This window comes from Melozone crissalis, unplaced genomic scaffold (assembly GCF_028551555.1).
Source record: "Melozone crissalis strain CALT ecotype California unplaced genomic scaffold, PUWL_Pcris_2 ptg000057l_1, whole genome shotgun sequence".
NCBI classification, from domain to species: Eukaryota; Metazoa; Chordata; class Aves; order Passeriformes; family Passerellidae; genus Melozone; species Melozone crissalis.
The window spans coordinates 8,532,943-8,557,133 of NW_026535835.1; the positions used below are offsets into that span (position 1 = coordinate 8,532,943).

The 24,191-nt window shown below is 64.3% G+C and overlaps 1 protein-coding gene across 2 annotated transcripts in view; it reads left to right on the forward strand.

The window, feature by feature from the left end:
- The first annotated feature begins 2,971 nt into the window (after positions 1 to 2,971).
- The window catches only part of ABR (ABR activator of RhoGEF and GTPase), a 29,279-nt gene continuing 8,059 nt past the window's right edge, over positions 2,972 to 24,191 (forward strand). The window contains exons 1-16 of one of the 2 annotated variants that reach the window (XM_054287314.1): positions 2,972 to 3,152; positions 7,423 to 7,607; positions 12,403 to 12,507; positions 12,949 to 13,134; positions 13,519 to 13,626; positions 14,187 to 14,247; positions 16,476 to 16,528; positions 16,658 to 16,798; positions 17,099 to 17,220; positions 17,327 to 17,492; positions 17,982 to 18,104; positions 18,181 to 18,256; positions 18,389 to 18,493; positions 18,936 to 19,010; positions 19,146 to 19,243; positions 19,347 to 19,478. In XM_054287314.1, the coding sequence (XP_054143289.1) occupies positions 3,092 to 3,152; positions 7,423 to 7,607; positions 12,403 to 12,507; positions 12,949 to 13,134; positions 13,519 to 13,626; positions 14,187 to 14,247; positions 16,476 to 16,528; positions 16,658 to 16,798; positions 17,099 to 17,220; positions 17,327 to 17,492; positions 17,982 to 18,104; positions 18,181 to 18,256; positions 18,389 to 18,493; positions 18,936 to 19,010; positions 19,146 to 19,243; positions 19,347 to 19,478 (1,797 nt within the window). In that variant the 5' untranslated portion in view covers positions 2,972 to 3,091. Of the gene's footprint in view, positions 3,153 to 7,422; positions 7,608 to 12,402; positions 12,508 to 12,948; positions 13,135 to 13,518; positions 13,627 to 14,186; positions 14,248 to 16,475; positions 16,529 to 16,657; positions 16,799 to 17,098; positions 17,221 to 17,326; positions 17,493 to 17,981; positions 18,105 to 18,180; positions 18,257 to 18,388; positions 18,494 to 18,935; positions 19,011 to 19,145; positions 19,244 to 19,346; positions 19,479 to 22,204; positions 22,501 to 24,191 lie in introns of those variants that run through there. The other variant, XM_054287315.1, reaches the window with a different exon arrangement.

The following is a 24,191-nucleotide window of genomic DNA, read 5'->3' on the forward strand; positions in this document are numbered from 1 at the left end:
AGGGTCAGCCTGGAGCTGCTGGGAGCCCAGCAGAGCAGCACTGGGGGAGCCAGGCTGTGCTCTGGCATCTCCTGGAGTCTGTCTGTGCTCCTGCCATGGCCCAGCACACAGAGGTTCTCCCTCTCCCAAACCAAAGCACTCTGGCTGCTCTTCCAGTCCTTCTTTAGCCACTTTAGCTCCCCAACCTCAGTCTCCCATTCCGCTCTTCCTGTGGGAAAACACCCCCAGTGCTGGAGGCGTTTGTAAATTTTTATTTTATTATATTCCCCCATTGTTAGAAAGTGTTTGTTTGGCTCTGAAGGGGCTGGGAGTTCCTCCTCTGGCCGGGACAGGCCAGGCAGAGTCTCAGCGTTTAATTTTGACTGCTCAGGCGAGGACAAAACCACAGAGTGTGGTGTGTGTGTGTGTGTCTGTGTGTGTGGGTGTGTGTGGGTGGCTCCAGGTGGCTCTGGAGCTGCTCTCTGGTTGCCACCACCAGCCCTGGTGCCCAGCAGCAGCCCTTGCCCAGCTCTGGGCCAGCCCTGGGGCTCCTGCAGCTCCCGTGGCTGTGACTGGAGGGCTCTTGCACAAGAGCCCAGGAATAGCGCGGCGTGGGCAGGCGGGCAGGGGCTGGGCAGATGCCAGGCAGACAGCCAGACACCAGGCAGGCTGTGCAGGGCTGGCTGCTGCTGGGGAGGGATGCTGGAGCTCAGCTTCTCCCGGCTCTTGCCGCAGGGATGCTCCCAGCTGGAGCTGGGGGCGGTGGCGGGGGCTGAGAACGGGGATGGCAGCATCTCCTCACCCAGAACCCAGGATGGGCTCTGTCACCCAGGGCTGGGGGTTGAGAACAGGGTTGGCAGCATCTCCTCACCAGCACTGGGCTCTGTCACCCAGGGCTGGTGGGTGCCAGGCTGGGGTGGGTGCTCCCCCCAAGCCACAGGGAGAGGAGGGAGGTTCGGCTGCTATGCAGGTTTTGAGGTGGTGGTGTTGTTGTTGTTTTTGCAAAGGTGAAAAGAATATGAAATTAAAATACAGCCCAGGAGTTTGTTGTGGGCTGTGCAAGACCACCTGCCTGGGTCATAATTATTTCTTTTTTTTCTATCTCCCAAAGTGAATGTATTATCCACCTCTTTCTGATGGGATTGTTGATGTATTTGAGCCTTCCTATTTATGTTATGAAGACAGCATGCTTGGCTTTCTCCAAAGACACTTCCCAGGACACTCACCCAGCTGTGGGGAATTGCCTGCCTGGTCCTCCTGGCCCTGGCACTGCCAGGACCTGCTGGGTGGTGCCAGGCTGGGGGTGGCCACCCTGGGGAGGGCTCCAGGAGCTCTGGCAGCTCCTCCAAGTGCTCACTGATGGCCTGTGTTGGATAAAGGAGCAGATATGCAAAGGGGGCATGGAGAGGTGGGCAGGAGTGGCCAGGAAATGTGTCTGGCTGAGGGAAGGATGTGGAAAAGCCCCTCCCTGCCTGTGTGCAGGGAAAAGCAGCTGCCCCCACGGCTCTGCAGCCATCGTGCTGAGGATGAGCAGCTGCATCTGGTGCTGGTGCTGCTGCAGGGCTCCCCAGGGCACCAGCGGACTGTGTGGTTTCCTGCCATGAGCAAGGTTGATGCTCTCAGCTGAACCACCACCACCTTCCTGGCTGAGCCTCGGGCTCTGGGGGTGCAGGGCTGGGTGTGGGGTTTGCTGTGGAGTGTGCAGGAAGCTCTTCATCCATTCAGGGGCAAAGTGAGGACGAGCTCAGCTTGAGCCAAAGCAGGAGTGAGTGGGGGAGTTGGTGGATGATGAACAGCAAAGGCTGTCGCATCCTGGCCACCCTTGGGCACTGCCTGTGCCGATGTCCTGGGGACAAGGGGAGTCTCAGCTCCCCAGAGCAGCTGGGATGGGGCAGGGGGAGGCAAATGGCAGCTGTAGGGCTGCACCCTGACCCACAGCCCGTGGGTGCAGCAGGTTCTGGCTGTCCTTGCCATGGATGCAACCCCCGGGCAGGCAGGGCTGTGCTGGGGCAGCAGTGCCTCCTCATCCTGGGTGCCAGGTGCCAGTGGCTCCCTGTGCTCCAGCCGTGCTGAGCCACAGCTCTGGCATTGCTGTGCTCCCCCAGTACGCTGCACCGAGCCTGTCGTGGACATCCCTGGCAGTGACAATCAGGCGGTGGCAGTGCAGGGTCCCCTCAGGTCTCCCCCCCGCGTCCTGGCACTTCACACTCTGCCTTCCCCGTGTGCCCGGCAGAGCATTGTCCCTCCTGCCCGGCTCCATCTGGCGGCGGTGCCGCTCCCGGTCCGTGCCCACCCCGAGCCCCGCGGGCAGGACGGGCCGGGGATGGTGCCCGAGGATGGCACTATGGTGCCCGGGGGTGGTGCCCGCCCTGCCGGGCACAGCCTGAACCAGGGCACTCTTTGCACTTGAACGCTTGGCTGGCGCCCTGACATATTGGGGTTGACGACTCTGGCACTCCGTGTTTCCTTTGGCTACACGCGGCCGGGGAGGGCGGTTTAACCCCTGCCTGCCCGCGTCCCGCTCTGCCAGCCCCAGGTGTGTGGGGCAGGGCTGCTCCCGGCTCCTGCAGGCCCTGGCTCCCAGAACCAGCGGAGCAGGGCTGGGAGGAGCAGGGCTGTGGGAAGAGCCTGTGTCCTTCAGCCTCAGGTATTTGAGGGGAGGTTTTGCTGTGAATTTGGCCCAGCATCCCCAGGTCACAGCGAGGAGGTGAGGCTGTGCTGGAAGGGTGATGGAGCCAGCTCCCCCTTTCCCCCCCGCTCTCCTTGGGGGTGCAGCCGCACACGCCGCTGTGCCACCCCCATCGCCTCCTCATCCTCATCCTCCTCCTCCTCCTCCTGGCCGGTGCCCAGACCCCTGCGGAGGGTCGGCGCGGCTGCTGCGTGCGGGGGGACGCCGAGCTCGGCTCCCCCCGGCGAGGCGAGGCAGGGGCGGGAGGCGGGACGCGCTGCCATTGCCAGGCGGCACCTCCTTCGCCGGGCACCCTGGGCAGGAGCGCGGCCGTGTGCCCGTGCCCGGCTCTGCCACCCTCAGCCCCCGCCCGCGGCCCCCGCCTCCCGCCCGCCGCCTTTGTTGTGCGATGCGAGCGGGCTGAGGCGGCGCAGCGCCGGGAGGATGGAGCCGCTGAGCCACCGCGGCCTGCCGCGCCTCTCCTGGATCGACACCCTCTACAGCAGTACGTGCCCGGGGCGGCCGGGGGGGCGCGGGGGGCCGGGGGCTGCCTGCCCGCTACCTGTTGTGTAACGCTGCGGCGCCTGGGCAGCGATGCTGCTGCGCTGTCCCGGGCGGAGCCGAGCCGGGCCGGGGGCTGCTGATGCTGCCTGGGGGTTGTGCTCCGCTCCGCGAGCATCCCGCGTGTCCTGGGGGTCTGGCCGGGGTCTGCCCGGCGTCCCCCAGGCTCTGGGGGCTGCATGGGCAGGGTGGGTGGCGGTGGTCTCGGCTCGGGGGTCGCTGAGGTTGGAGCGGGTTGTTCCCCACAGCCGGCACTGCCCGCGGAGGGTTTGGGGATGGGGATGGGTATGGCTTTTGGCCGCAGGTGCCATCGCGGCGGTGGGAGGGCACCTCTCCCTCTCTCCCTGCTTCCCTCCCTGCCTCCCTCAGCCGCGGCGCTCGCAGCGAGCTCCAGGCGCGGTGCCGGTGCTGTGGCAACGCGCTGTCGGTACCGGGGGCTGGCAGCCGGCGGGGCCGGGGGCGTCCTGCAGCATCCCGGGGCTGCGAACCCCCCGATCCCATCCCATCCCACGGCCGGGCGGCAGGGAGGAGGGAGCCCGGAGCCGGTCCTGCTCTCAGGGCAGATCCAGGGGATCAGGGGCTCGGTCACAGGGTCCCCGTGGTTATTTTGGGGCTGCGAGGGCACCCCGGGGTGGGGTTTGGGGCGCAGTGCTGGGCTCGGAGCCCGGCGCTGCTGGGGCAGCGGGGTTTGGCCGGGTGCGTGGGAAGGTGGGATGCTCCGCAGCATGCTCCATGCATGGAGCTGGCATCTGCCGTGCCCTGGAGGGAGCGGGGCCGCCAAGGGGCACGGTGAGCAGGGCTGAGCCCCCTCCCCAGGTTTGCCAGCCCAAAACCTCTGGTGTCCACAGCCAGAGGCCACATCCAGCAGCTCCGGGGGCTGGGGTGGCTGTGCAGGGGTTTGGGCTGGAGCCCTGGGGCCACCTGGGTCAATTTTCATCCAGCCCCAGCCTCTGCACCCTCCTTCCCAGCCACCCGTGGCACTCTCCTTCCTACGGCTCTGCCATCCCAAATCCCGCTCCAGCCGCCCTCCCCAAGGCGCGGGGGAGGCTGCTTGGCATGGCCGTGCTTTGGGGGATGCAGGGCAGGGTCCAGCCTTCATCATCATCACTCTGGGCAAGGCAGTGCTGGTGTGGAGGGGATGCTGTTGTGTTGAGCCACCCTTCAGCAGAGGCCCAGGTCCAAAGGCAGCTCACACATCTGTGTTGTCATGGTGAATTTTCACCCAGGCACAGGCGAACCGTGGCATTCCCCCAAAATCTCACAGGCTCTGTGTGGATGTTGGGCTTTTCTTGGAAGTGGGATGGTGGATGGGGTGGGCGTTGGGCTGTGCCCACACGCTGCCAGGGTGTCAGGGAACAGCTGGGAGTGCCACCCTGAGCTGCTGTGGCTGTGCTCTGTCTGGGCAGGGCAGGAGCAGCTGCTGCCCTTGGCTGAGCTCCCTCGTGGGGAACATCCTGCTGCCAGCAGCCTGGGAAGATGTGGCGGAGCAAAAACATTTTCCTGGGGAAAATAATCTTTCACAGGGATGGTTTCTTGTCTCTGTCACCCTGCTGGGGCCATGTGCTGGCTCACAGGGCCTCTGCCCTGCTGGTGTCAGCATCCCTTGGTGCAGCTCAGGGCCCTGGGGCTGTCTGTGGGCTTGGGGCCACAGGGCTGTTTCAGATCAGGGTGTCCTTGTCCCCCAGAGTGGCTCCCCTGGGCCAGGCTCCCTCCCTGCCCTCCATCTCCATGCCTGGGGTGCAGCAGGAGGATTTCCACTGCTGCTAAAAATCAGGAGCAAAAATAACTCTGGGTTTTGGCACAGGCACAGAACAGGCTGCAGGGGCAATGCAGCTGTGGGGGAGGAGGGAGAGAGATGCTGGGTTTGGGTGTCTGGGTGCCACAAGCACCCCAGGGGACAACCCCTCTGTGTCCCTCGCCCATCAGTGTCTCCCTTGCCTGTCCTGGATGGTTGGTGGTGCTTGGTCCCCTCCCTGTAGCAGCTTCTGGGGTTGCTGGGGGGGTTCCTGTGCCCAGGCTCCCCACGTGAGGCCCCTCAAAATCTGCACAGCTTGGATGGCACAGCTGGAGCTGTGGGGACATCATGGCTATGTCCTGGGGACATCATGGCTGTGTCCTGGGGACAGCTCAGGGTGCCTCTCCTTGTGTGCCTGTTGGGCACTGCCTGTAGATCCCATCCCCAGCTCTGGTCTGGGATGTAGATCTGCTCCAACAGCTACCAGCAGAGCCAGGACGTTCCTGCATCCCTGCAGGCCCTTCCCTCTCCACGGCACCTCCTTCCCTGCACTGCTGCAGGTGTCACCTCCCAGGTCCCCAGCTGCCTCGTTAACGCTCTGTTCCTCGTTACTTGGCTGCTGATGAGCCCCACCGGGGTTGCCAGCACTGCCACGGTGACAGTGCCGCTCTGGGTGTCCCTGTGGTGCAGCCTGGAGCTGCAGACCTTGGCTATGGTGGAGGGAAGGTGGTGACACCTGATGGTGACCATCAGCTTTGGGCCCTCTCTGCTGCCCTGGCTCCCCCTTAGGAAAGGAGCTTGGGGGAGAGTTTGGGGTTGCTCTGGGGCATTCCCAGCCTGGGGACAGTCCCTGGGTGAGGGCAGCTCTGTGGGGTTGTGTCCTGGGGAGTGGCTATCATGGAGAACACCAATGAGCCTTATGCTGCTGTGCTCCTGGATGGTGCTGGAAGCATCACAGCTGAGACCTGTCCAAGACAGGAGATGATGAACAGCCCACCATGAGGAGGCAGAGCAGGTTAGAGCCAGGGATCCTTTTTTCCTGGAAGCTGAGGACCAGGGGGTGTTATCTGAGGGCCAATCCACTCAGCTCCTGGGTTGAAGGTGGGCTGTGGTGGCCCACTGAGGGATTGTCATCAGCTGATTGCTAAAGAAATGAGGTCTGAGAGGGGCTGTGGTGTGCTGGCAGAGATGGGGTGCATCTGGCCCATGTCACAGCTCTCCTCCAACCCCTCTCAGGTGCATATGGGACTCCCCATCCATCCCTCCCCACTGGCACTGGCTCCTGGCCTGAGCACACTTTGATTTAAAGATTTATCCACTTTCCCCAGGAAGCAGGATGTAATATTAATGTGCTGAGTGGTGTTGGTGGGAGCCAGGGGAGTCCTTGTCCAGCATGGCCCTGGGGACATGGAGTGGCAGCGGTGTGGGGTTTGCTCTGGGCTGGCTGCTCTGACCCCAGCACACCCCGTTGTGCCCAGGTTATCAGCTGGGCTCTTGGCTGGGCTCTCCCCAGTGTCTGTGCCCGGGAACCCTGTGAGGATGTGGCTTCCAGGGATCCATGGGGGTGGTGTTGGACGAGCCCCCTCCCTCTCTGGGGGCTGCCGAGGGGCTCCTGGCCGCTGTCTTGGGGTGGGGGGTGCCGGGTGCACCCCCGGCCGGCCCTGCCGCAGCCGGGCTCCCTTCCCCCTCCCCTTTGTCGGCATCTCGGGGCTGCTGCAGCCGCCACCGAGCCGCTGCCGTTCCCATGGAAACGGGTTCGGATGTACCCCGGGCCCCAGGGCCCCTCTGCAGACCCCCCCCCCGCCTCCCCCTTGGGGCTCTGTGTCCCCCAAATTCCTTCCCCCAGGCCTTGGGTGATGGGGGGCTGTGGGGCAGCGTGGGGCACCCACAAACGGGTGCTGTTCTGGCGGGAGGGGCTCATTCCCAGTGCAGGATTCATCCCCCCCCTCTCTGTCCCCCATCGGGGAGGGAATGCCCAATTCACCCCGCGGGGGTGGCACTGCCCCCCGAGCTGGGCATCCTGGCATTTCCAGCCCCGAGGAGTGAGGGCACGGTCAAACGAGGAGGACGCGGCCGTGGGTGCCAGCCCAGCTCATCTGTCCCCAGGGATGGCACAGACATGGCACAGGGATGGCACAGGGATGTGGCCGGCGGGCAGGCAGGGCACAGCCACTTGCACGAGGCCGCAGCGTCTGGCAGAGCAGCTGTCCCTGCGCAGACGGGGCCGCCGGGCCTCTCGGTTCCGTTAATTATTCAAATATAGGGAAGTGTGTCGAGCAGAGGATGCCTGCGGGGCCGGGGATGCTCGCTGTGATCTCTGATGTCTCCGTGCCTGCTTGGCTGAGCAGGCGGCGGGGCTGAGCGGCCCTGGGACGCGGGGCCACCTGCCCGTGGGTGACCTGGCCTGGGTGGCCGCGGTGCCACCCGGTGTCCCCGAGCCGTGCCCGGTACTCACGGCCACCCTCTCTCACCCCGGCAGACTTCAACTATGGCGCGGACGAGTACGACGCCGAGGGCAACGAGGAGCCCAAGGCGCTGCCGGAGGGCTCGGAAACCATGCCCTACATCGATGAGTCGCCCACCATGTCCCCCCAGCTCAGCGCCCGCGGCCAGGACAGCGGGGACGGTGTGTCACCCACGCCCACCGATGGCCTCGGCACAGGGGTAGGTGCTGGGGGCGCGGGGGTCTCGGTGCCAGCGGTGTTTGTGCTGCTCTGACCTGGGGACTGTGCCCGACAGCCCAATTTCTGCCGGCCGGGGCAGTCTGGGCTCCGGGGAGTGGCAGTTCAGGGGATGCCGTGCCCGTGGGACACGATGTGTCCCTGTCCCGCCGAGACAGAGCCGCGATGGGATGCGCTGGCCGGGCAGCGGGTCCCGGGGCGGGCGTGCTGGAAATGGGGAGTGCCGGGTCCCCATCCCCGGGAGCCCTTGGGGACAGGGCACAGGAATTGCTGGGTCCCCATCTCTTGGAGCCCTTGGGGACAGGAATTGCCGGGTCCCCATCCCCGGGAGCCCTTGGGGACAGGGCACAGGAATTGCCGGGTCCCCATCCCCGGGAGCCCTTGGGGACAGGGCACAGGAATTGCTGGGTCCCCATCTCCTGGAGCCCTTGGGGACAGGGCACAGGAATTGCCGGGTCCCCATCTCCTGGAGCCCTTGGGGACAGGAATTGCCGGGTCCCCATCTCCCGGAGCCTCTGGGGACAGGGCACAGGAATTGCCGGGTCCCCATCTCCCGGAGCCTTTGGGGACAGGAATTGCCGGGTCCCCATCTCCCGGAGCCCTTGGGGACAGGAATTGCCGGGTCCCCAGCCCCGGGAGCCCTTGGGGACAGGGCACAGGAATTGCCGGGTCCCCATCTCCCGGAGCCCTTGGGGACAGGAATTGCCGGGTCCCCATCTCGCGGAGCCCTTGGGGACAGTGCCAGCGGCTCCGCCGGGCTGCCGTCTCCACCTAGTGGCACTCGGGGACCAGGCGCCAGCAGAGCTGGGGACACAAGGTGCCCCCCCTCGCTGTGCACAGTTTCAATGTAACTCCTGCTGTTCGCAGCGCATCCTCGGGAAGCGCTCTGGTTTTCCGAAAGAGGAGGAATGCCCGCAGAGCTGCGCGGGGCGGGATCCAAAGGAAAAAAAGTGGGGTTTTTTTCCAGAATGAAAGTTTCCATAAAGCTCGGGAGCGGTGGGATCCAGGCTGGGGCTTTGGCCCCTCGGGTTTAATGCGGGGAGCAACCGCACGGCCCCGGGCTGGGGGATCCCCCAGCGCTGCCGCTGCCCGCGCCGGGAAAAGTGAAGTTTTATTTTTGTCATGGAAAGAGTTAAGCTCCTGACCCGGATGCTGAGGCAGAAGAGGGAGAGGTGTGGCTTCCTCCCCAGAGTCGCCCTGCGCAGCATCGCAGTCCCAGCGCCCTGGGGAGGGAGAGGAGGGTGCTGCCCCCTGCCACCGCCTCCGGGGCTGGCTCTGAACCACTCGGGCTCCCTGAACCCCCAGCACAGCTCTTGGAGCCCAGCCCTGACATTCCGTGCTGGGCTCTGACCCCGAGGCCAGCAGGGACAGCAGAGGGTGGCTCTGGGGACAGGGCTGGGGGGAGATGCTGCAGAGGGGTGTCCTTGAGGGCACGGTGGCTCTGGGGACAGGCAGGGACATTAACTTGGTTGTGACAAACAGGATTGGGAAGTGTTGGAGGCCGGTGCCAGCTCTGCCTCCGTCTCTTTATCTGGAGCTGCTTGTGCTGGGGCTTGGCAGAGCTCCCTCCAATGCCAACACAGTGTGTGCAGCCCTGCGAGGGGCACAGGCTTGTGCTTGTGTGGCACAGGGTGCCAGGTTCAGCCCACTGCTCTCCTGCAGGGAGGCAGGACTGGTGGCGCTGCCTTTGTGAGGGCTGGTTTGAGGAGGTTTCTGCTGGGGCATCTCGTTGTGCAGGCTCCTGGGGCAGCTGTAACCTTGTCTGGGGCCTGTGACTGCTGCGTGCAGACACACCTTAACCCTCCCCATCCCACCGTGGGATGTGGTTGTGGTGTGGAGTCGGTGTCCCAGCCCCTGCTTGGGTGCTGCTGGGTTTGGCACTGTGGGCAGCATTCCCCTGGACAGGGACCATTCCTCACTCTGCCATGCTGGGCAGGGTTGTGGTGCAAAGGCTGAGCTGTGGCATGGACACAGGGCTGGACACGGGCTCTGGAAAGTCCCTGTGTCCCCACATCTCACAGCAGGAGTTTGTTGCAGGCTCAGATGGGTGCAGGGAGAAGAGATGGCTCCTGTGGGCAGAGCACATGCAGCCACTGGTTCCCCTTTTGCTTCTGAGGAGCCTCGGGGAAACTGCTGAAGCAGCTCTTGCATGAGTGTCCCCTCCTCCAGCCTGCTCTTGCCTTGTCTGCCAAGGCCCTCAGTGTCCCTCACAAGCGTCACAGCAGCGCTGCTGTCCCCATGTCCCGCTGCTGTCCCCATGTCCCGCTGCTGTCCCCATGTCCCGCTGCCCCGGGGCTCAGCGCCGAGGTGCCAGCCTGTGTGGCAGGTCTGTGTGAGCACACCCGGCTCGGCTCGGTGACGCTGCCCCGAGTCCCCTCTGGGGCACGGAGAGCTCTGATCCCTTCTGGGGGTGCCCAGCCGGGTCCCCGTGTGGCACTGGGTGATGCTGCCCCCTCCAAGCTCACTCCTCGCTGGCGGCGAGGTTCTGCTGCTCCTTCCCACGGGACTCGGGGGTCCACAGGGGGATGCTCTCCCTCTGCCGGGGTGGGGCTGGCAGGGGTGCCCTCCCCGCGGCTCGTTCCGGAGCCGCCTTGGCGGAGCCCACGGGGACGGCGCAGCGCTCGCCCCAGCCTTGCCCACGGGGCGGCGGAGCGGCCCCACCTCCGTAGCCGGGAGAGCATTTCCTGTAGGAGCGCGGGGCGGAGCGGCGGGGCCGGCTGGGGCTGGGGCTCTGGGGCTCTGGGGCTGGGGCAGCGGCCCCCGCAGCGCCCGCGGCCCCGGGGCCGAGCGGAGCCGAGCCGGGAGCGGGGCCGGCCCTGCGCTCGCAGCGCTGCCGAGCCCGGAGCCGCCGCCGGGAGCGCCCGGGCCGCCCGGGACTGCACGGGGAGGCCGGAGCTGGGTCAGGCTGGAGCAGCACCGGGGATCCCATAATGGCTCCTTTCATCCCGCGCTGGTGGCCGGCGTCCAGGGCTGAGTCAGGCTGGGACAGCCCGGCCGCCTGAGCGCCTTGCCCGGAGCCTTGTGGGGTGCCCTGTGCGCCCCGCTGCCCGGCCGGCCATGGAGGAGGAAGAGGAGGCCATAGGGTACCTGGATAAAGTGCTGGAGGATGAAGATGACTCTGAGCCAGGAACCCCCACCAGCCCCGTGTCTCCGTTTTCGGCCGGCGACAAGGTGGGCAGCGGGGGGACCCTGCCCGTGCTGGGCAGTGGGTGTGGGGACGAGGGGCATTTCGCTGGTGCTGGTGATGTTGGCACGGTCCCTGGGGCGATGCGGTGGGTGCTGGTGGGGGCAGAGCTGGCAGCGGCGGGAGCATCACTGCGGCCCCACCAAAGCCCCAGGGCTGCCTGTGCCAGGGCACGGGGCACGGCTGTGCCAGGCTCCAGGTGTGGGGGCACGGCGTAGGGTGAGCACCCAGCTGTGCTTCCAGGGGGGAGCAGAGCCACACGTGCTGCGGGATGGGAGCTGAGGGGCTCAGCAGAGCGGCACCGGATGCTCAGGAAGGGGCTGGTTTTACACTCTGACCGCTGCTCGGCTATTGGCCGATTCCCCCACTCGGCCACCAGAAACCCCTAAACAGCCCCAAAACAGAGCAAGGGGGCGACCCCTGTGCTGGCAGGTGCAGCTCAGCATCCCTCTCATGCCCACCCTCATGCCAGGTTGCCTGGGTGCTGGAAGAGGGCTCTGCCCCTGCTCTTCCTGGGGTCTCCTGCATGGGGCAGCCACAGGGCCCTGGCTTGTGTCACTGCTCTGGCTCACGGGGGTTGACATTGTCCCCGTGGGGTGCGTGGGCCCCGAGCGTGGGTGGGCCTCTTATCTGCTGAGCTCCTGCGCAGGGCCCAGGCTGGGGAAGCAGGAAGAGCCCGTGACTAATCTGTGGCAAAGAGCCCACGAGCTCCTGGTGAATAAAAGTGGCCCCCCCGCTCACCCTCCTGCTGCTCTGTCACCGTGGCCCAGCCTGAATGGCCCAGCCTGGCGGGGGAGACACTCTGTTGTCACAGCAGGCCCCAGGGCTGGCTGATGGGCACTGGAGTGGGGCAGAGAGATGCTGATCCTGATCCATGCCCACCTCGGGGCTGTGCACAACAGCCAGGGCTGGCATGGGCAGAGGTGAGACAGAACCAATGTCCCCCCCAAACCATCCTGGAGGGCCCAGAGTGATGCCCCCATGGCTCTGCTTGGCCCCTGTCTGGGAGGCAAAGCCTGGTCTCAAGTGTGATTTTTTAAGAGGAGATGCCAAGGTGTGACCAAGGATGGTCCGGGGGCTGGGGTGTCCATGCCTGGGCACTGGCAGAGCCTCACTGAGGGTCCCAGAGCCCCCCAGCTCTGCCATGAGTGTCACACCACAGGAACATCAGTGCTGCAGCAGACCTGGGTGCTGGGCCATGCCCGTGCCACTGGGCAGTGCCTGCTGGGTGGCACTTCCCAAGGGAAACCTCAGCCGAGGGAAAGGGTGGTGCCCCGTCACATGGGAGCCCATCCAGCGCCAAGCATGATTTCACTGGGCGTCTCTGGACTCTGCCCTGGGAGAGTCCTGCCATGCCGTGCGCCATCCTGGAGCGCTGCCAGCGGCACCGGGCCCGTGGCCAGCCCGGAGCAGGGAGGGGACAGCAGCCAGCACAGCTCGTGGCTTTCCCAGCTGGCTCCAGACGGGCTCTGCTGCCCACCGGGCACAGCCCACGCCTTGCCACTGGCAGGGATTTGTGCCCAACCTGGTGGGATGAGGGGTCTCCTCCTGTGCCGGTTGCTGGCTCAGCCAGGCTCCTTGCTGTGTTCTGCAGGGCGAGCGGGACGCTGGCAAAGGCCTGGAGATGCGGAAGTTGGTGCTCTCCGGTTTCCTGGCCAGCGAGGAGATCTACATCAACCAGCTGGAGGCCCTCTTGTTGGTGAGCACAGCCCCTGCAGGGATGGATGGATGGATGGATGGATGGATGGATGGATGGATGGATGGAGTCATTTTTTCCTGGTTGCCTTCCCCCAGCCACATCAGCCTGAGTGGGAGCAAAGCTCCAGGGGCCACACCAGGGCCAGCTTTGCTCTGGCTACCCCCATCTCACCTCCCCTGCTGCCCATGTCCCTTTTGGGGACATATTTGTCACCCTGTTTCCTCCTGTGGCCTCGCTGACCTTCATGGCGAGACGCTGTTGCACAACACGGGGTGACTGCCGCTGTGGGGAAGCCCGAGGATGCCCCAGCCTGGAGTGCCCCTGGTCCAGCTGCCAGCCTTGGTCCCTCTGTCCTGGGCAGCCCTCGCTGCCAGCTCAGATCCTCCTCACCCCCAGTGTTCTCCTCTTAGCCCTCATCTCAGGCTCTCCCTCCTTTGGCAGCCCATGAAGCCACTGAAGGCCACGGCCACCACGTCGCAGCCTGTCCTCACCCTGCAGCAGATCGAGACCATTTTCTACAAGATCCAGGACATCTATGAGATCCACAAGGAGTTCTACGACAGCCTGTGCCCGAAGGTGCAGCAGTGGGACAGCAATGTCACCATGGGCCACCTCTTCCAGAAGCTGGTACGCACCTTCCCTGGGTCTTGCTCCACTTGGAAGAGGAGCAGGGCTGGACTTGTGATGAGTTTGGAGTTGTGATGCCCACAGGGGCTGTGCCCATGGATGCTGTGACCGTGCTGGGGAGAGGAGAAGGAGAGGCCAGGTTGAAGGGCTGTAGCTTCAGCTTCTGCTGTCCAGGCACTTGTTATCTCCCTGCTGGATTTTGGAGGTTTTTGGAGGCACAGGCTGGGCAGGAGCTCCACCATCCTGCCCTGAGCAGGAGCCAAGCTGGCTGAGTGTCCTGCCAGGAGGGGACAGCTCTGAGCAGTGTCACCTCAAGGGCTGCCTTGGGTGCTGTGGGGGGCTTCAGCTCCCTGCTGGTGCCTGGCTAACCCCCACTCCCCACAGGCCAGCCAGCTGGGCGTCTACAAGGCCTTTGTGGATAACTACAAAATCGCTTTGGAAACGGCAGAGAAGTGCAGCCAGAGCAACTACCAGTTCCAGAAGATCTCAGAGGTGAGCTGGGATGGGGCTGTGCCAGTGGGACAGGGCTGTCCCTGCACAGGGCAGAGAACACTGAGCTGACCGTGTTTGCCCCGTGGAGATGCTCTCCCTGCCCTGGGGACTTGCAGGGACTGTCCCCAAGGGCTGGGCCACTGGGGGCTCTGCTCTTTTGGGCATTGCAGGAGGTTGTCCCCACCTTGTGCAAGCTCAGGTTGGGCTCAGCCTGTGCTGTCATCAGTGCTGAGCACCTGTGGCTCATCTCCTGCTGCCTGGAGCTCCGTGCATGGATCCTCTTTAGAAACTGGGACCTCCATGGCTGCAGCCTGGGCCTCCTGGTCCTGTTCAGCTCAGTGGCATCACCACCATGTCCCAGCCACTGGGCACAGCCTGAGCTGCTCCCAGCCAGGCAGGAACCCACCCTCCTTCACCCAGCACCCGTGTGTGCCCTCCAGCACGGCCGGGCTGGGGCCAGGGGGTGCAGGAGGGGTTGGGGGGTCCCCATGACCTTGAGCCACGACCTTGCCCCCACCCCAGCTCCCACGGGCTGTGCTGATGGGGCTTTCTCTCCCTAGGAGCTGAAGGTGAAGGGCCCCAAGGACTCCAAGGAGAGCCACACGTCTGTCACCATGGAGGGTACGGGGGACGCGGGGAAAGGGATTCGGGGAGGGGGTCGCATCCTTTTGTGTGCGCGGGTGAATTACCGAGCCCTTTGTGTGCCTGGAGCCGGCGGGGAGGGGAAGGGGAAGGGGGGGTCACAGGCGGCTCTTTGGGATGCGGGGGGCGTGCGGCAGCCCCCAGCCCCTGCCCAGCGCTCCTCCCCGTGCGGAGCGGCCGGAGCGGTGCCGCAGCCGGGCTGAGCTGCTGCGATGGCTGCGCGGGGCCGGGGCTGCCATGGAAATCCTCCTCATTGTCCGGCTCTGCTGTAACTGCACCTACGGTGAGCCCGGGGGGCGGCTCCGCTTTTGGGGGGTCGGTGAGGAGCGGTGCCGCGGGGGGGTGGAGGCTGCGGTCGTGCTCTGCAGGATGAAGTTGGGAGCGTCTTTGTTCCAGGCTCGGTTGAATCATCTTGGCTCCGGCACACGCAGCCACGCGCTCGCTGTCCCCGCCGGGCATGGATATGGATGGTGCCGCCGATGGGACACAGGGAGCTGCGGTGGGCAGGGGGTGCTGGGCTGGGGGAGCCCCCTCCCGTGCCGGGCTGTGCTGTGGGGATGGTGATGGGGAGGCGTCCCCGTTTGCCCCGGCATCGTGGGGTGGAATGTCCAGCTCTCCATGGCTGGGAGGAGAGGCACCGGGCATCCCTGCCTCTGCTGCCTGTGGGTCCCAGGCTGGCAGGGCTGTGGGCACAGGGAGCTCCTTGCTCCTCTGTTGGGCTAGGACCACCCCTCCAGGGGCTCCCCGGAGCTTTGCATGTTCCTGTAGTGATGGCAGCAGGAGGGTCCATCCTTCCTCGTGGTGGAAAAGGGGGGGCACCCTGCCTGTCACCTCTATCCCAGAGCAGGATTCTGGCTGCCTGTCACGGGGACCAGGCTCTTGTTTCACCCTCTGGCATGGAGCTGTGGGGTGCAGCCTCTGGATGTCTGCCAGTGAGGGATACAGGGCTTAGGGATGTCCCTGCAGGGACCTGGGGGACTTGGGTGTCACTGCAGGCACTGTGCTTGCTGTGGCAAAGGTGGCAAAGGCTGCCTTGGGGATGGCCAGGGGTTCAGCCTGGCATCGTCACCTCCTGAGCAGAGACCCCCTGCCCACCCTGTCTCAGGGCTGGGGGCCACCAGCCAGCCCCCTCTGGGATCACAGGGATGGGAGCCCCTCACAAGTCCGCCCAGGGTGAGGAGGTGGCAGCTTTCCCTCCTCTCCCGTGGCCCAAAATCTGTCTGCTCTCAGCTCTGGCAGTTTGGGGAAGTGCTCCAAAGTGAAGGGAAACCCCAGAGGCATCAGCAGCCTGGGGAGACGTGAATGTGGCCAGGCACGGGGAGCAGCACTGTGAGTGGGCTCTGTGCCTTTGCCTGCCCAGAGAGGTGCGCAGGAGGAGAAGGGTCTGTCTGCTTCCTCTGAAATGTGCCTCTGGAGAGCTTCTGGGGCTGTTTCCTGCTGGGAGGGCGTGTGGCAGGAGAAAGGGGGTGTCTGTACCCCCTGTGTGTGTTGTGTGGTTGTGTGTGAGGCAGCTCTGCCCTGGCTGGAGCCCCACAGGCAGTCAGGCGGGCTGCAGGCAGGGACACGGGGCAGGGCTGTGGGGCTGAAGCCTCAGTGTTCTCTGTAGGTGGGGATTTTGCTGCTGCTGGAGCAGCCTGGGCCCCCTTTGCACCCAGGGCTGCCTGGGGTGGTGCAGAGGGGTGGGTACAGGGTGTCCCATGGCGTGGCAGAGCTTGGTGAGAGACGGGACCCAGCTCTGAGCAAAAAGGGAAACTGAGAAAGCCGCTGAGGGTGAGGAACGGCTCTTCCGCTGCACAGCCACCGCACAGCACAGCGAGTGTGGGTGCAGCCCTCCGGGGAGGCCCTGCCCTCAGAGGGCTGTGCCAGCCCTGCGCTGCCACAGGTGGGGTGGGACATCCTGTCCCCACCTCCCAGGACTGCACACCAGCCTGGCTGTGGCTCCTGGTGCCCCCAGCACTGCAGGACACGGGGCTGTGGCAGTGCCAGGACACGGTGCTGTGGCACTGCCAGGACACGGGGCTGTGGCAGTGCTGGCTCCCCCCTGCTCCTGACACTACCACCATTGTCCAGCTGTGCAGGACAGAGCTCAGATTCTTGCCCTGGGCATCTGGGCTCCCCTCCTTGCCCCTGTGCTCTCTCTGACAGGTGGGAGAGGGGCCAGGGGCTGCAGGCACAGGTGGCTGCTGACACTTTGTCTCTCCCCTCAGCGCTGCTGTACAAACCCATCGACCGGGTGACACGGAGCACCCTCGTCCTGCACGTGAGTGTGACACCAGGGCCACCACGGGGGTGGTGGTGGCCTCTGTCTCTGCTCCTCCTGGGGAGTGCTGATGAGGGCTCTCCAGGCTGGGTGATTTCGAGCTGCCAACCTGTGCCTGTCTCCTTCCAGGACCTCCTCAAGCACACCCCAGCTGACCACCCTGACTACCCGCTGCTGCAGGACGCCCTCCGCATCTCCCAGAACTTCCTCTCCAGCATCAATGAGGACATTGACCCCCGGAGGACAGCGGTCACCACCCCCAAGGGCGAGGTGAGCCTGTGGGGTGGGCAGTGCCTGGGCACAGGGTGAGGGCTGAGCCCTCTGCCAGACCCCTGCCCTGAAGAGCTCCTTAGTGCCTGGGTAGGAGCTGGAGAGGCTCCTCCAGATACAATTCTAGGTACAAAATTAGGGCTCTACCTGGTCCTTGCTGCTTGCTGGACATAGAGGACATGGACCTCCCCGTGCTCCTGGTGGCTGAGCCACAGAGAGGGACAGGACTGTCGGCCTTTCCCTATGGATTGCTGCCCTTTGCTCCCTGCCTGCTCTCATGGCAGCCCCTCTGTCCCGCAGACCCGGCAGCTTGTCAAGGATGGCTTCCTGGTGGAGCTGTCAGAGGGCTCGCGGAAGCTGCGGCACGTCTTCCTCTTCACCGACGTGCTGCTCTGTGCCAAGCTGAAGAAGACAGCAGTGGGGTAAGGAGGGCGCTGGGCACTGTGCCACACCTCCCTGTCCCTCAGTGGGGTGGGAGGTGTGCCTGGGAGGGGTCAGGTGTCAGTCAGCACCGTGCCCTGGCTGCAGGAAGCACCAGCAGTACGACTGCAAGTGGTACGTGCCCCTGGCCGACCTGGTGTTCCCCTCGCCGGAGGAGTCGGAGCACTGCCCGCAGGTGCACGTCATCCCCGACCACGAGCTGGAGGACATGAAGATGAAGATCTCAGCCATCAAGAGCGAGGTGCAGAAGGAGGTGAGAGAAGGGTGTGTGTGACAGTGTTCGCAGGGGTCTGAGGATGAGGGAGGAGACGAGGATCTGACTCCATGTTTCAGAAGGCTTGATTTATTATTTTATGATATATATTATTCTAAAACTATACTAAAAGAATAGAGGAAAGGATTTCATCAGAAGGCTAGCTACAAATAGGAAAAGAAGGAATGATAACAAAGGCTTGTGGCTCAGACTCTCTGTCCGAGCCAGCTCACTTTGATTGGCCATTAATTAGAAACAACCAACATGGGCCAATCACAGATCCACCTGTTGCATTCCACAGCAGCAGATAACCATTGTTTACATTTTGTTCCTGAGGCCTCTCAGCTTCTCAGGAGGAAAAATCCTAAGGAGAGGATTTTTCCTAAAAGATGTCTGTGACAGGTGTGGGACTTGCTCTTGGGGTGGGTGCCTTGCTCTGGGTCAGGGATGGGGCACCTCTGGAAGGTCCCCTCTGCTCCCCGTCTGCAGAAAGCCAACAAGGGGCAGAGCCGCGCCATCGAGCGCCTCAAGAAGAAGATGTTTGAGAACGAATTCTGGCTGCTGCTCAACTCCCCTGCCATTCCCTTCCGCATCCACAACCGCAACGGGAAGGTGAGGAGGGCGGGCTGGGGCTGGGGCTGGGCTCAGCCCTGCCTGCACACAGCCTGCCACATCTCCTCTCTTGCAGAGCTACCTCTTCCTGCTCTCCTCCGACTACGAGCGGTCCGAGTGGAGGGAGGCCATCCAGAGACTGCAGAAAAAGGGTGAGTTTGGGGCTGCTGGCCCACTTGGGGCTCCTGGTCACCCCAGAAACCCTATAGGATCCCAGCCTGGTGCTCTGCGGTCTCTATGACCAGCACTGGCTGTGTCCCTCTGACGTTTCTGTCCTCTCCCAGACCTCCAGGCCTTTGTCCTGAGCTCAGTGGAGCTGCAGGTGCTCACGGGATCCTGCTTCAAGCTGCGCACCGTCCACAACATCCCAGTCACCAGCAACAAGGACGGTGAGCGGCCGCTGGGTCCTGTGTGCTCGGGGTGGTGCTGGCAGCACTGCGGGGTCCCTGGGCTGGAGCGGGGACTCTGCTGTGCCGGGGACAGCTTCCCACCAGGTGGCACTGCTGGAGCAGAGTCGGGCTCCCAGGCTGAGCAATCCCGGCTGCAGCTTTTGGGCTCTCTCCATCCCACACCGTGGACTGGGCCGGGGCAGTGTGCCCAGGGTGAGACCCAGCCAGCCCCACCGCGAACATCCCCGGGGCTGTCCAGCAGCAGGAGAGCTTGGGATGAGTGTCAGTGGGGGATACAGGACTTAGGGATGTCCCTGCAGGAGCTTGGGGGGTTTGGGTGTCACTGCAGGCCCTGGTTGCTGTGGCACAGGTGGCAAAGGCTGCCTTGGGGTTGGCCAGCCCCAGGCCCTGACACAGCCCCTGCTCTGCTCTCCTGCCACAGATGACGAGTCCCCAGGGCTTTATGGGTTCCTGCACGTCATCGTCCACTCTGCCAAGGGCTTCAAGCAGTCAGCCAGTAAGTGTGGTGCCCACCCAGCTTGGAGGGGCTCAGAAGAGTTGGGATCCAGCATGTGGCCCTGCTCTGCCCACCGTGGTGTCCTGGGAGATGGTGGGGGTGTTCTGGGGTGCTGAGCCATGTCTGCTCCCCCAGATCTCTACTGCACACTGGAGGTGGACTCCTTTGGCTACTTTGTCAGCAAAGCCAAGACCAGGGTGTTCCGGGACACCACGGAGCCGCAGTGGAACGAGGTGAGGGAGGGTGGCCTGCAGGGAGGGGCTGTGCTCCCCATTTCCCCAGTTCTGGAGCTGCTCTGGGGTGCTGGGGTTGAGCCACCCTCCCTCCACACCCCAGGAGTTTGAGATTGAGCTGGAGGGCTCCCAGTCCCTGCGCATCCTCTGCTACGAGAAGTGCTACGACAAGACCAAGCTCAACAAGGACAACAACGAAATTGTGGACAAGATCATGGGCAAGGGGCAGATCCAGGTATGCTCTGGGGCTCTTGGGCATCCTCTCACCCAAAGGGGGACTCCTTTAGGGCCTGGCACCTGGGCTGGGAGGGTTGTCCTGGGGTGTTGCTCTGCTTTTGGGAATGGGGTACAGCAATTGTGGGGTTGAAGGCAGTGAGGTGGGTGGGCATCAGGCATGGGGGTGATGGTCCTGGGGCACAGTGGCTGCAGGAGAAGGTGGGACAAAGTGAGAGGGGCCTTTGTGGAGGTGGCAAAGCCAGACCTTCCCTGCAGAGGTGCATCCAGCCCCAGCTGGGCTGGAAGTGTTTCTGTTCTGCTGCTCTCTGTGCTGTGGCCCCAGGGGGCTGCAGGGAGGGGTTGGCAGCTGCCCTGGGGAGGGCTCTGCATGTGCAGCCCCCTGTCCCTCCTGTGTCTCCCTCTGCCACCATCTGCCTTGCCTGTGCCTCCATCAGCTGCTGTTATGGCAACGGGGGTTTCCAGGGCAATGGCTGAGCTCCTATGATTGGTGGTTGCCAGGCAGGCAGGATGGAGGCCTGGGCTGCCCTGAGATGCTCCCAGGTGAGCGGGACCAGGAGCGTGGAGTGGAGGGCAGGCAGACCCCCAGACCTCCCATTCCCCCTGCAGCCACCCTGGCCAGGCTGCAGGGAAGGCCAGGGCAGGGGAGCACAGTTGGGGCTGGGGGTGTCTCTGTGTGTTCCTGGCTGTGCTGGGGACAGGGTCACGCCTGGGACACTTCAAAGAGCCCCTCAGGGCTGCCTGCTCCGTGGGAAAGCAGCTGAGGGCAGGTCCCAGGGGAGCAGAGAGCAGCAGGGAAAGGCTGCAGGGAATGGAGATGCTGTGGGGAAACAGCACTGGAGGGGACAAAGGGTGGGAAGAGGGGGCTCAGCTCCACCAGTGGCTTGTCCATACCTGAGATCAGCCCTCTGTTGCCCTCTCCCCCAGGCAGCAGCGCTGTGGGGGTGGCATTGGGCCAAGGGGGACGGCCAGGGCAGGGAAGGGGCTCGTGTCCCGCGGGGATCAGTCCAGCTGCGCTCTCGGAAATAGCCTGGATCAACAAACATGAGTCATGCTGGGAGATGCGGGGGTCGGGACAGGGACAGCACAGCCCGTACCCGCTGTGCAAGAGCGCTGGGGGAAGAGCAGGAAAGAGAGAAGGCCCTGGGGCTGCTTATCCCAAGCAGGATCTGGATGGGTGGACGGAAGCGACAGGGTTGGGGCTGTCCTGGTGTCACCCGAGCCCCAGGGGTGGGCTTGGTGGCAGGGCAGGACAGCTGTGAGCAGCATGGGCAGTGCTGCTGCTGGGGCTGTGGGCTATATTCAAGGCCCAGGGCTGCCCCCCTGCCTTGTCCCTGAGGCATTCAGGCAGAAATGCTGCACTGGATGTTCCTCACCCTGGCTGGTCCCTGGGCTCATCATGGGCTGCTGCTGGTTCCACATAGTAGCACTGGCTGCTCAGTGGAAAGCTGTGACTCCTGGCTGGCATTAACCCTGTTTTGCTGTTATTAACCCCATTTTCCAAAGCTGGAATATGCTGTGGTCGGGGTAGGGCTGCCCTGTTTGGCTCGTGTCCCCATGAGGGTCCTGTGTCCCCTGCAGCCCTGCTCTGAGCTGTCCCAGTTGCTCCCAGCAGCTGGGCTGTGTGTGCTGGGTGCTGGCAGGGGTGAGTGGTGCTGTGCCAGGATGGCAGATGGGTGTTGTGGGGGGCAAAGCGGGCTGTGAGTGCTCGTGCCCACATTGCAGGGGACAGAGGCTGGATGTGCCTCCCATGCCCTGGAGGAGACGGCAGTGGGTGCATAAGGGGGGCTCAGGACCCCCTTCCTCAGCCCATTTGATGCACGGGGAGATTTGGCTGCTGGAGCAGAGCCTGTGTTGTCATGGGCACGGTGCCTGCTGTGCCCTCAGGGAATAGCTGCCTGTCTGTCTGTCTGTCTGTCTGTCTGTCATCTTCCCTGGGCTGGCAGAGTCTCTGGCAGGGGAGATTTGTGATGCTGAGGCACCCCTGACCTGCAGGGAGCCACAGTGACCTGAAGGGACCTCAGGGGCTGCTGAGGGATGGACTGGGGGACACTCAAGTCCCCCCAAGCTGCACCTCAGCCTGTCCCTCAGCAAGCAGGGACCCTCCAGGGCTTCCCTGCCCCTCTGGCCGTGGGGCTGACAATTGCCAGGGTACACAGAGGGGGGACATGGGGGTACCCAGGCATGACAACAGACCCCAAAAGCCTCAGGAGGAGCAGCAGAGCCAGCCTGGCTCCTGCGGGGAGCCGGGAGTGCTGCAGCCGCCAGCGGCCGTGCCTCGGGGGCCGCGGCTGCCGCTGGGGCTGCGGGGCGGAGAACGAGAGAGGGAGAACGGCAGGGGGATAAAAACAGCGGAGAACGGCAGGGGGATAACGGGAGGGGATAAAAACAGAGGAAAACGAGAGAGGGATAACGACAGGAGGATAACAACAGCGGAAAACAGGAGAGGGATAACGGCAGAGGAAAACAGCAGGGGGATAAAAACAGCGGAGAACGGCAGAGGGATAACAACAGCGGATAACGGCAGCGGGAGAGCGGCAGGGGGATAACAGCAGCGGATAACAGCGGATCCCGGCGGCGGTGCCCGGGCAGCCCCCCCAGCGCTCCCGAGCGGCAGGGCGAGGGTTAAACGCGTGGGGGCCGCCGGGGGGGGGCTGCCTTTGAGTCACTTCCTCGCAGAGGGAGGGAGGGAGAGAGGGAGGGAGGTTTTGGGGCTGCCTCGCCAGCCCGGCGCGCAGCCCGAGGATGAGCCCCGGCCGCTCGCCGCCCCAGCCGGGCTCCCCTGGCCCGGCCCCGCTGACCGTTCGGATGCCGATGCTGCGCTGAGCCAGCCGCGGGCACCCTCGTGTCGCCTGCCCGGAGCCGAAGCGATGACGGAGGTGTTGGTGCAGCCCGAGGGAAGCCCCGGTATCAGCCCCGGTACCGGGGGCGAGCGCGGCGTGGAGGAGCCCGAGGGGAAGCGAGCCCCGAACACGGGCGCCCGGCTCTGGGGCAGGGTGCGCAGCAAGCTGCTCCGGCAGAAGGTGCTCCGGGTGCGGGGGGCAGTGCTGGGCGCTGGGGTGGCTCTGCCGGGCTCTGCTCTGTGCTGTGACCGCTGGGTTTGTGGGGTGGGGGGCGCTGGTACGGGGGGCTGTGTTGTTTGTGTGCAGAGTGAGCGCTGCGGGGTCTGTGCGCGGAGCAGGGAGATGTTCGGGTGCTTTGGGAGCTCTCGGATGCACTCGGCAGCCTGTGAGGTGTTTGTTTTGCTCTTCCCTCTCCCTGTGTGTGCTGGCGGGCTCCCGCAGGCTGAGCTGTTTGCACCGGGGGGTTCTGCAGAGCCCCAGGGAGCCCCTGCCCGGCCCCGGAGCTTTTCCAGGGGGCAGCGATGCTCCTGGGCTGGCTGGGGACACTGCCTGCGTCCCCCTCCTGCAGCCCGGGTCCATCCAGGCTTTCCCAGCTGTGTCGCAGCCACATCAGCCAGAAACACAGAGCGCGGGGAAGTGCGACAGAGGAGGGGGACAGCGCCCTTGCAGGCTGTCCCAAAAGCCCCACGGGGCACTCTGGGGTTTCCCTCGGCGCAGTCCCCCTGCCCAGCCTGGTTTGGCTGTGTGTGTGTGTGACGCAGCTGCATTAACCTCGATTCAGTGCCGAGCCCAGGGGATTAAGGGGCAGCAGGGCTCTCTGGGGAGGCTGCCCGGCGGCTGCTGCTGGCTCACAGCATGGAGGGGTTTCATTTCCCTGACTCTGGCTTCCCTGGGGCTGCAGGGCTGGATGTGGCCCCGGGGTCCTGCTGGGCTGTGGGTGCTGCTGCCCGGGTCACTCTGTCAGGGCTGTGAATTACTGATTTTTGGGGGGGCTGTGCTTGGCTGTAGTAGGAGTCCCTGTAAAATCTATGTACTGTATAAGTGGCCTTGCCCCAGTCCTAGTTATTCTAAATGAGCTACAGCTGTGAAGTCCTTAGTTGAGCAGCAGCTGTGGCTCGTGAAGGCTACTAGGATAAAAGGGGGTGGGTTGAGGGCCTTTGAGGAGCCCTGATGAAGCCACAAGGAACTACACTGCTGAGAAGAGCTGCATGTGAGAAAACCACTTAGAAGGTACGGACTCTAGAAATATAACAACAACAATATGATTACAATACTTGGCCACTGGCAGCGTTTGCTGGTGTGGGGGCTGCTCTGTCCCACGGTGCTGGGGGCTCAGGGACTGTCTGGAGATCTGCTGAGGGATCTGCTTGCCAGGGCAGCCACAGGCTGGGGAAGCTGTGGGTGCCACGCTGATGGGAAGCAGCACTGGCTGCAGCAGCTCCTCTGGGATCCCCCTCCCCAGGGCCCTGGCAGAGATGACCTCGAAGGCTGAGTCACAAGTTTGCTCCCAATTGCTTCACCCCAGGCTGAGGTGGGGTGACCTCATGGGCCTGGGGTGTGAGGAGGGCACATGCCCAGCCTGACAGTCCCTGCCCCACCACAGCGTCCCTGGGGAACCACCCTGAGGATTTGGAGCCCTGCTCCTCACCTTGGAGCTCTGTGCCCTGGGTCTGTCACAGTGCCACGACCTGGAGGTGCCTTGAGGACAAAATTCCAGGATGTGGCCTCATCACCTCAAGTCTGGAGCCGTCCCATGGACAAGACAAGCAGAAGGAGGGGAGGGTCAGCACCAGCAGGACCTCCCCAGAGCACGGAGAGTGCTGCAGGACTGCCAGGATGCTCGCTGCCTGTTCCTCCACAACCTGGGGCCT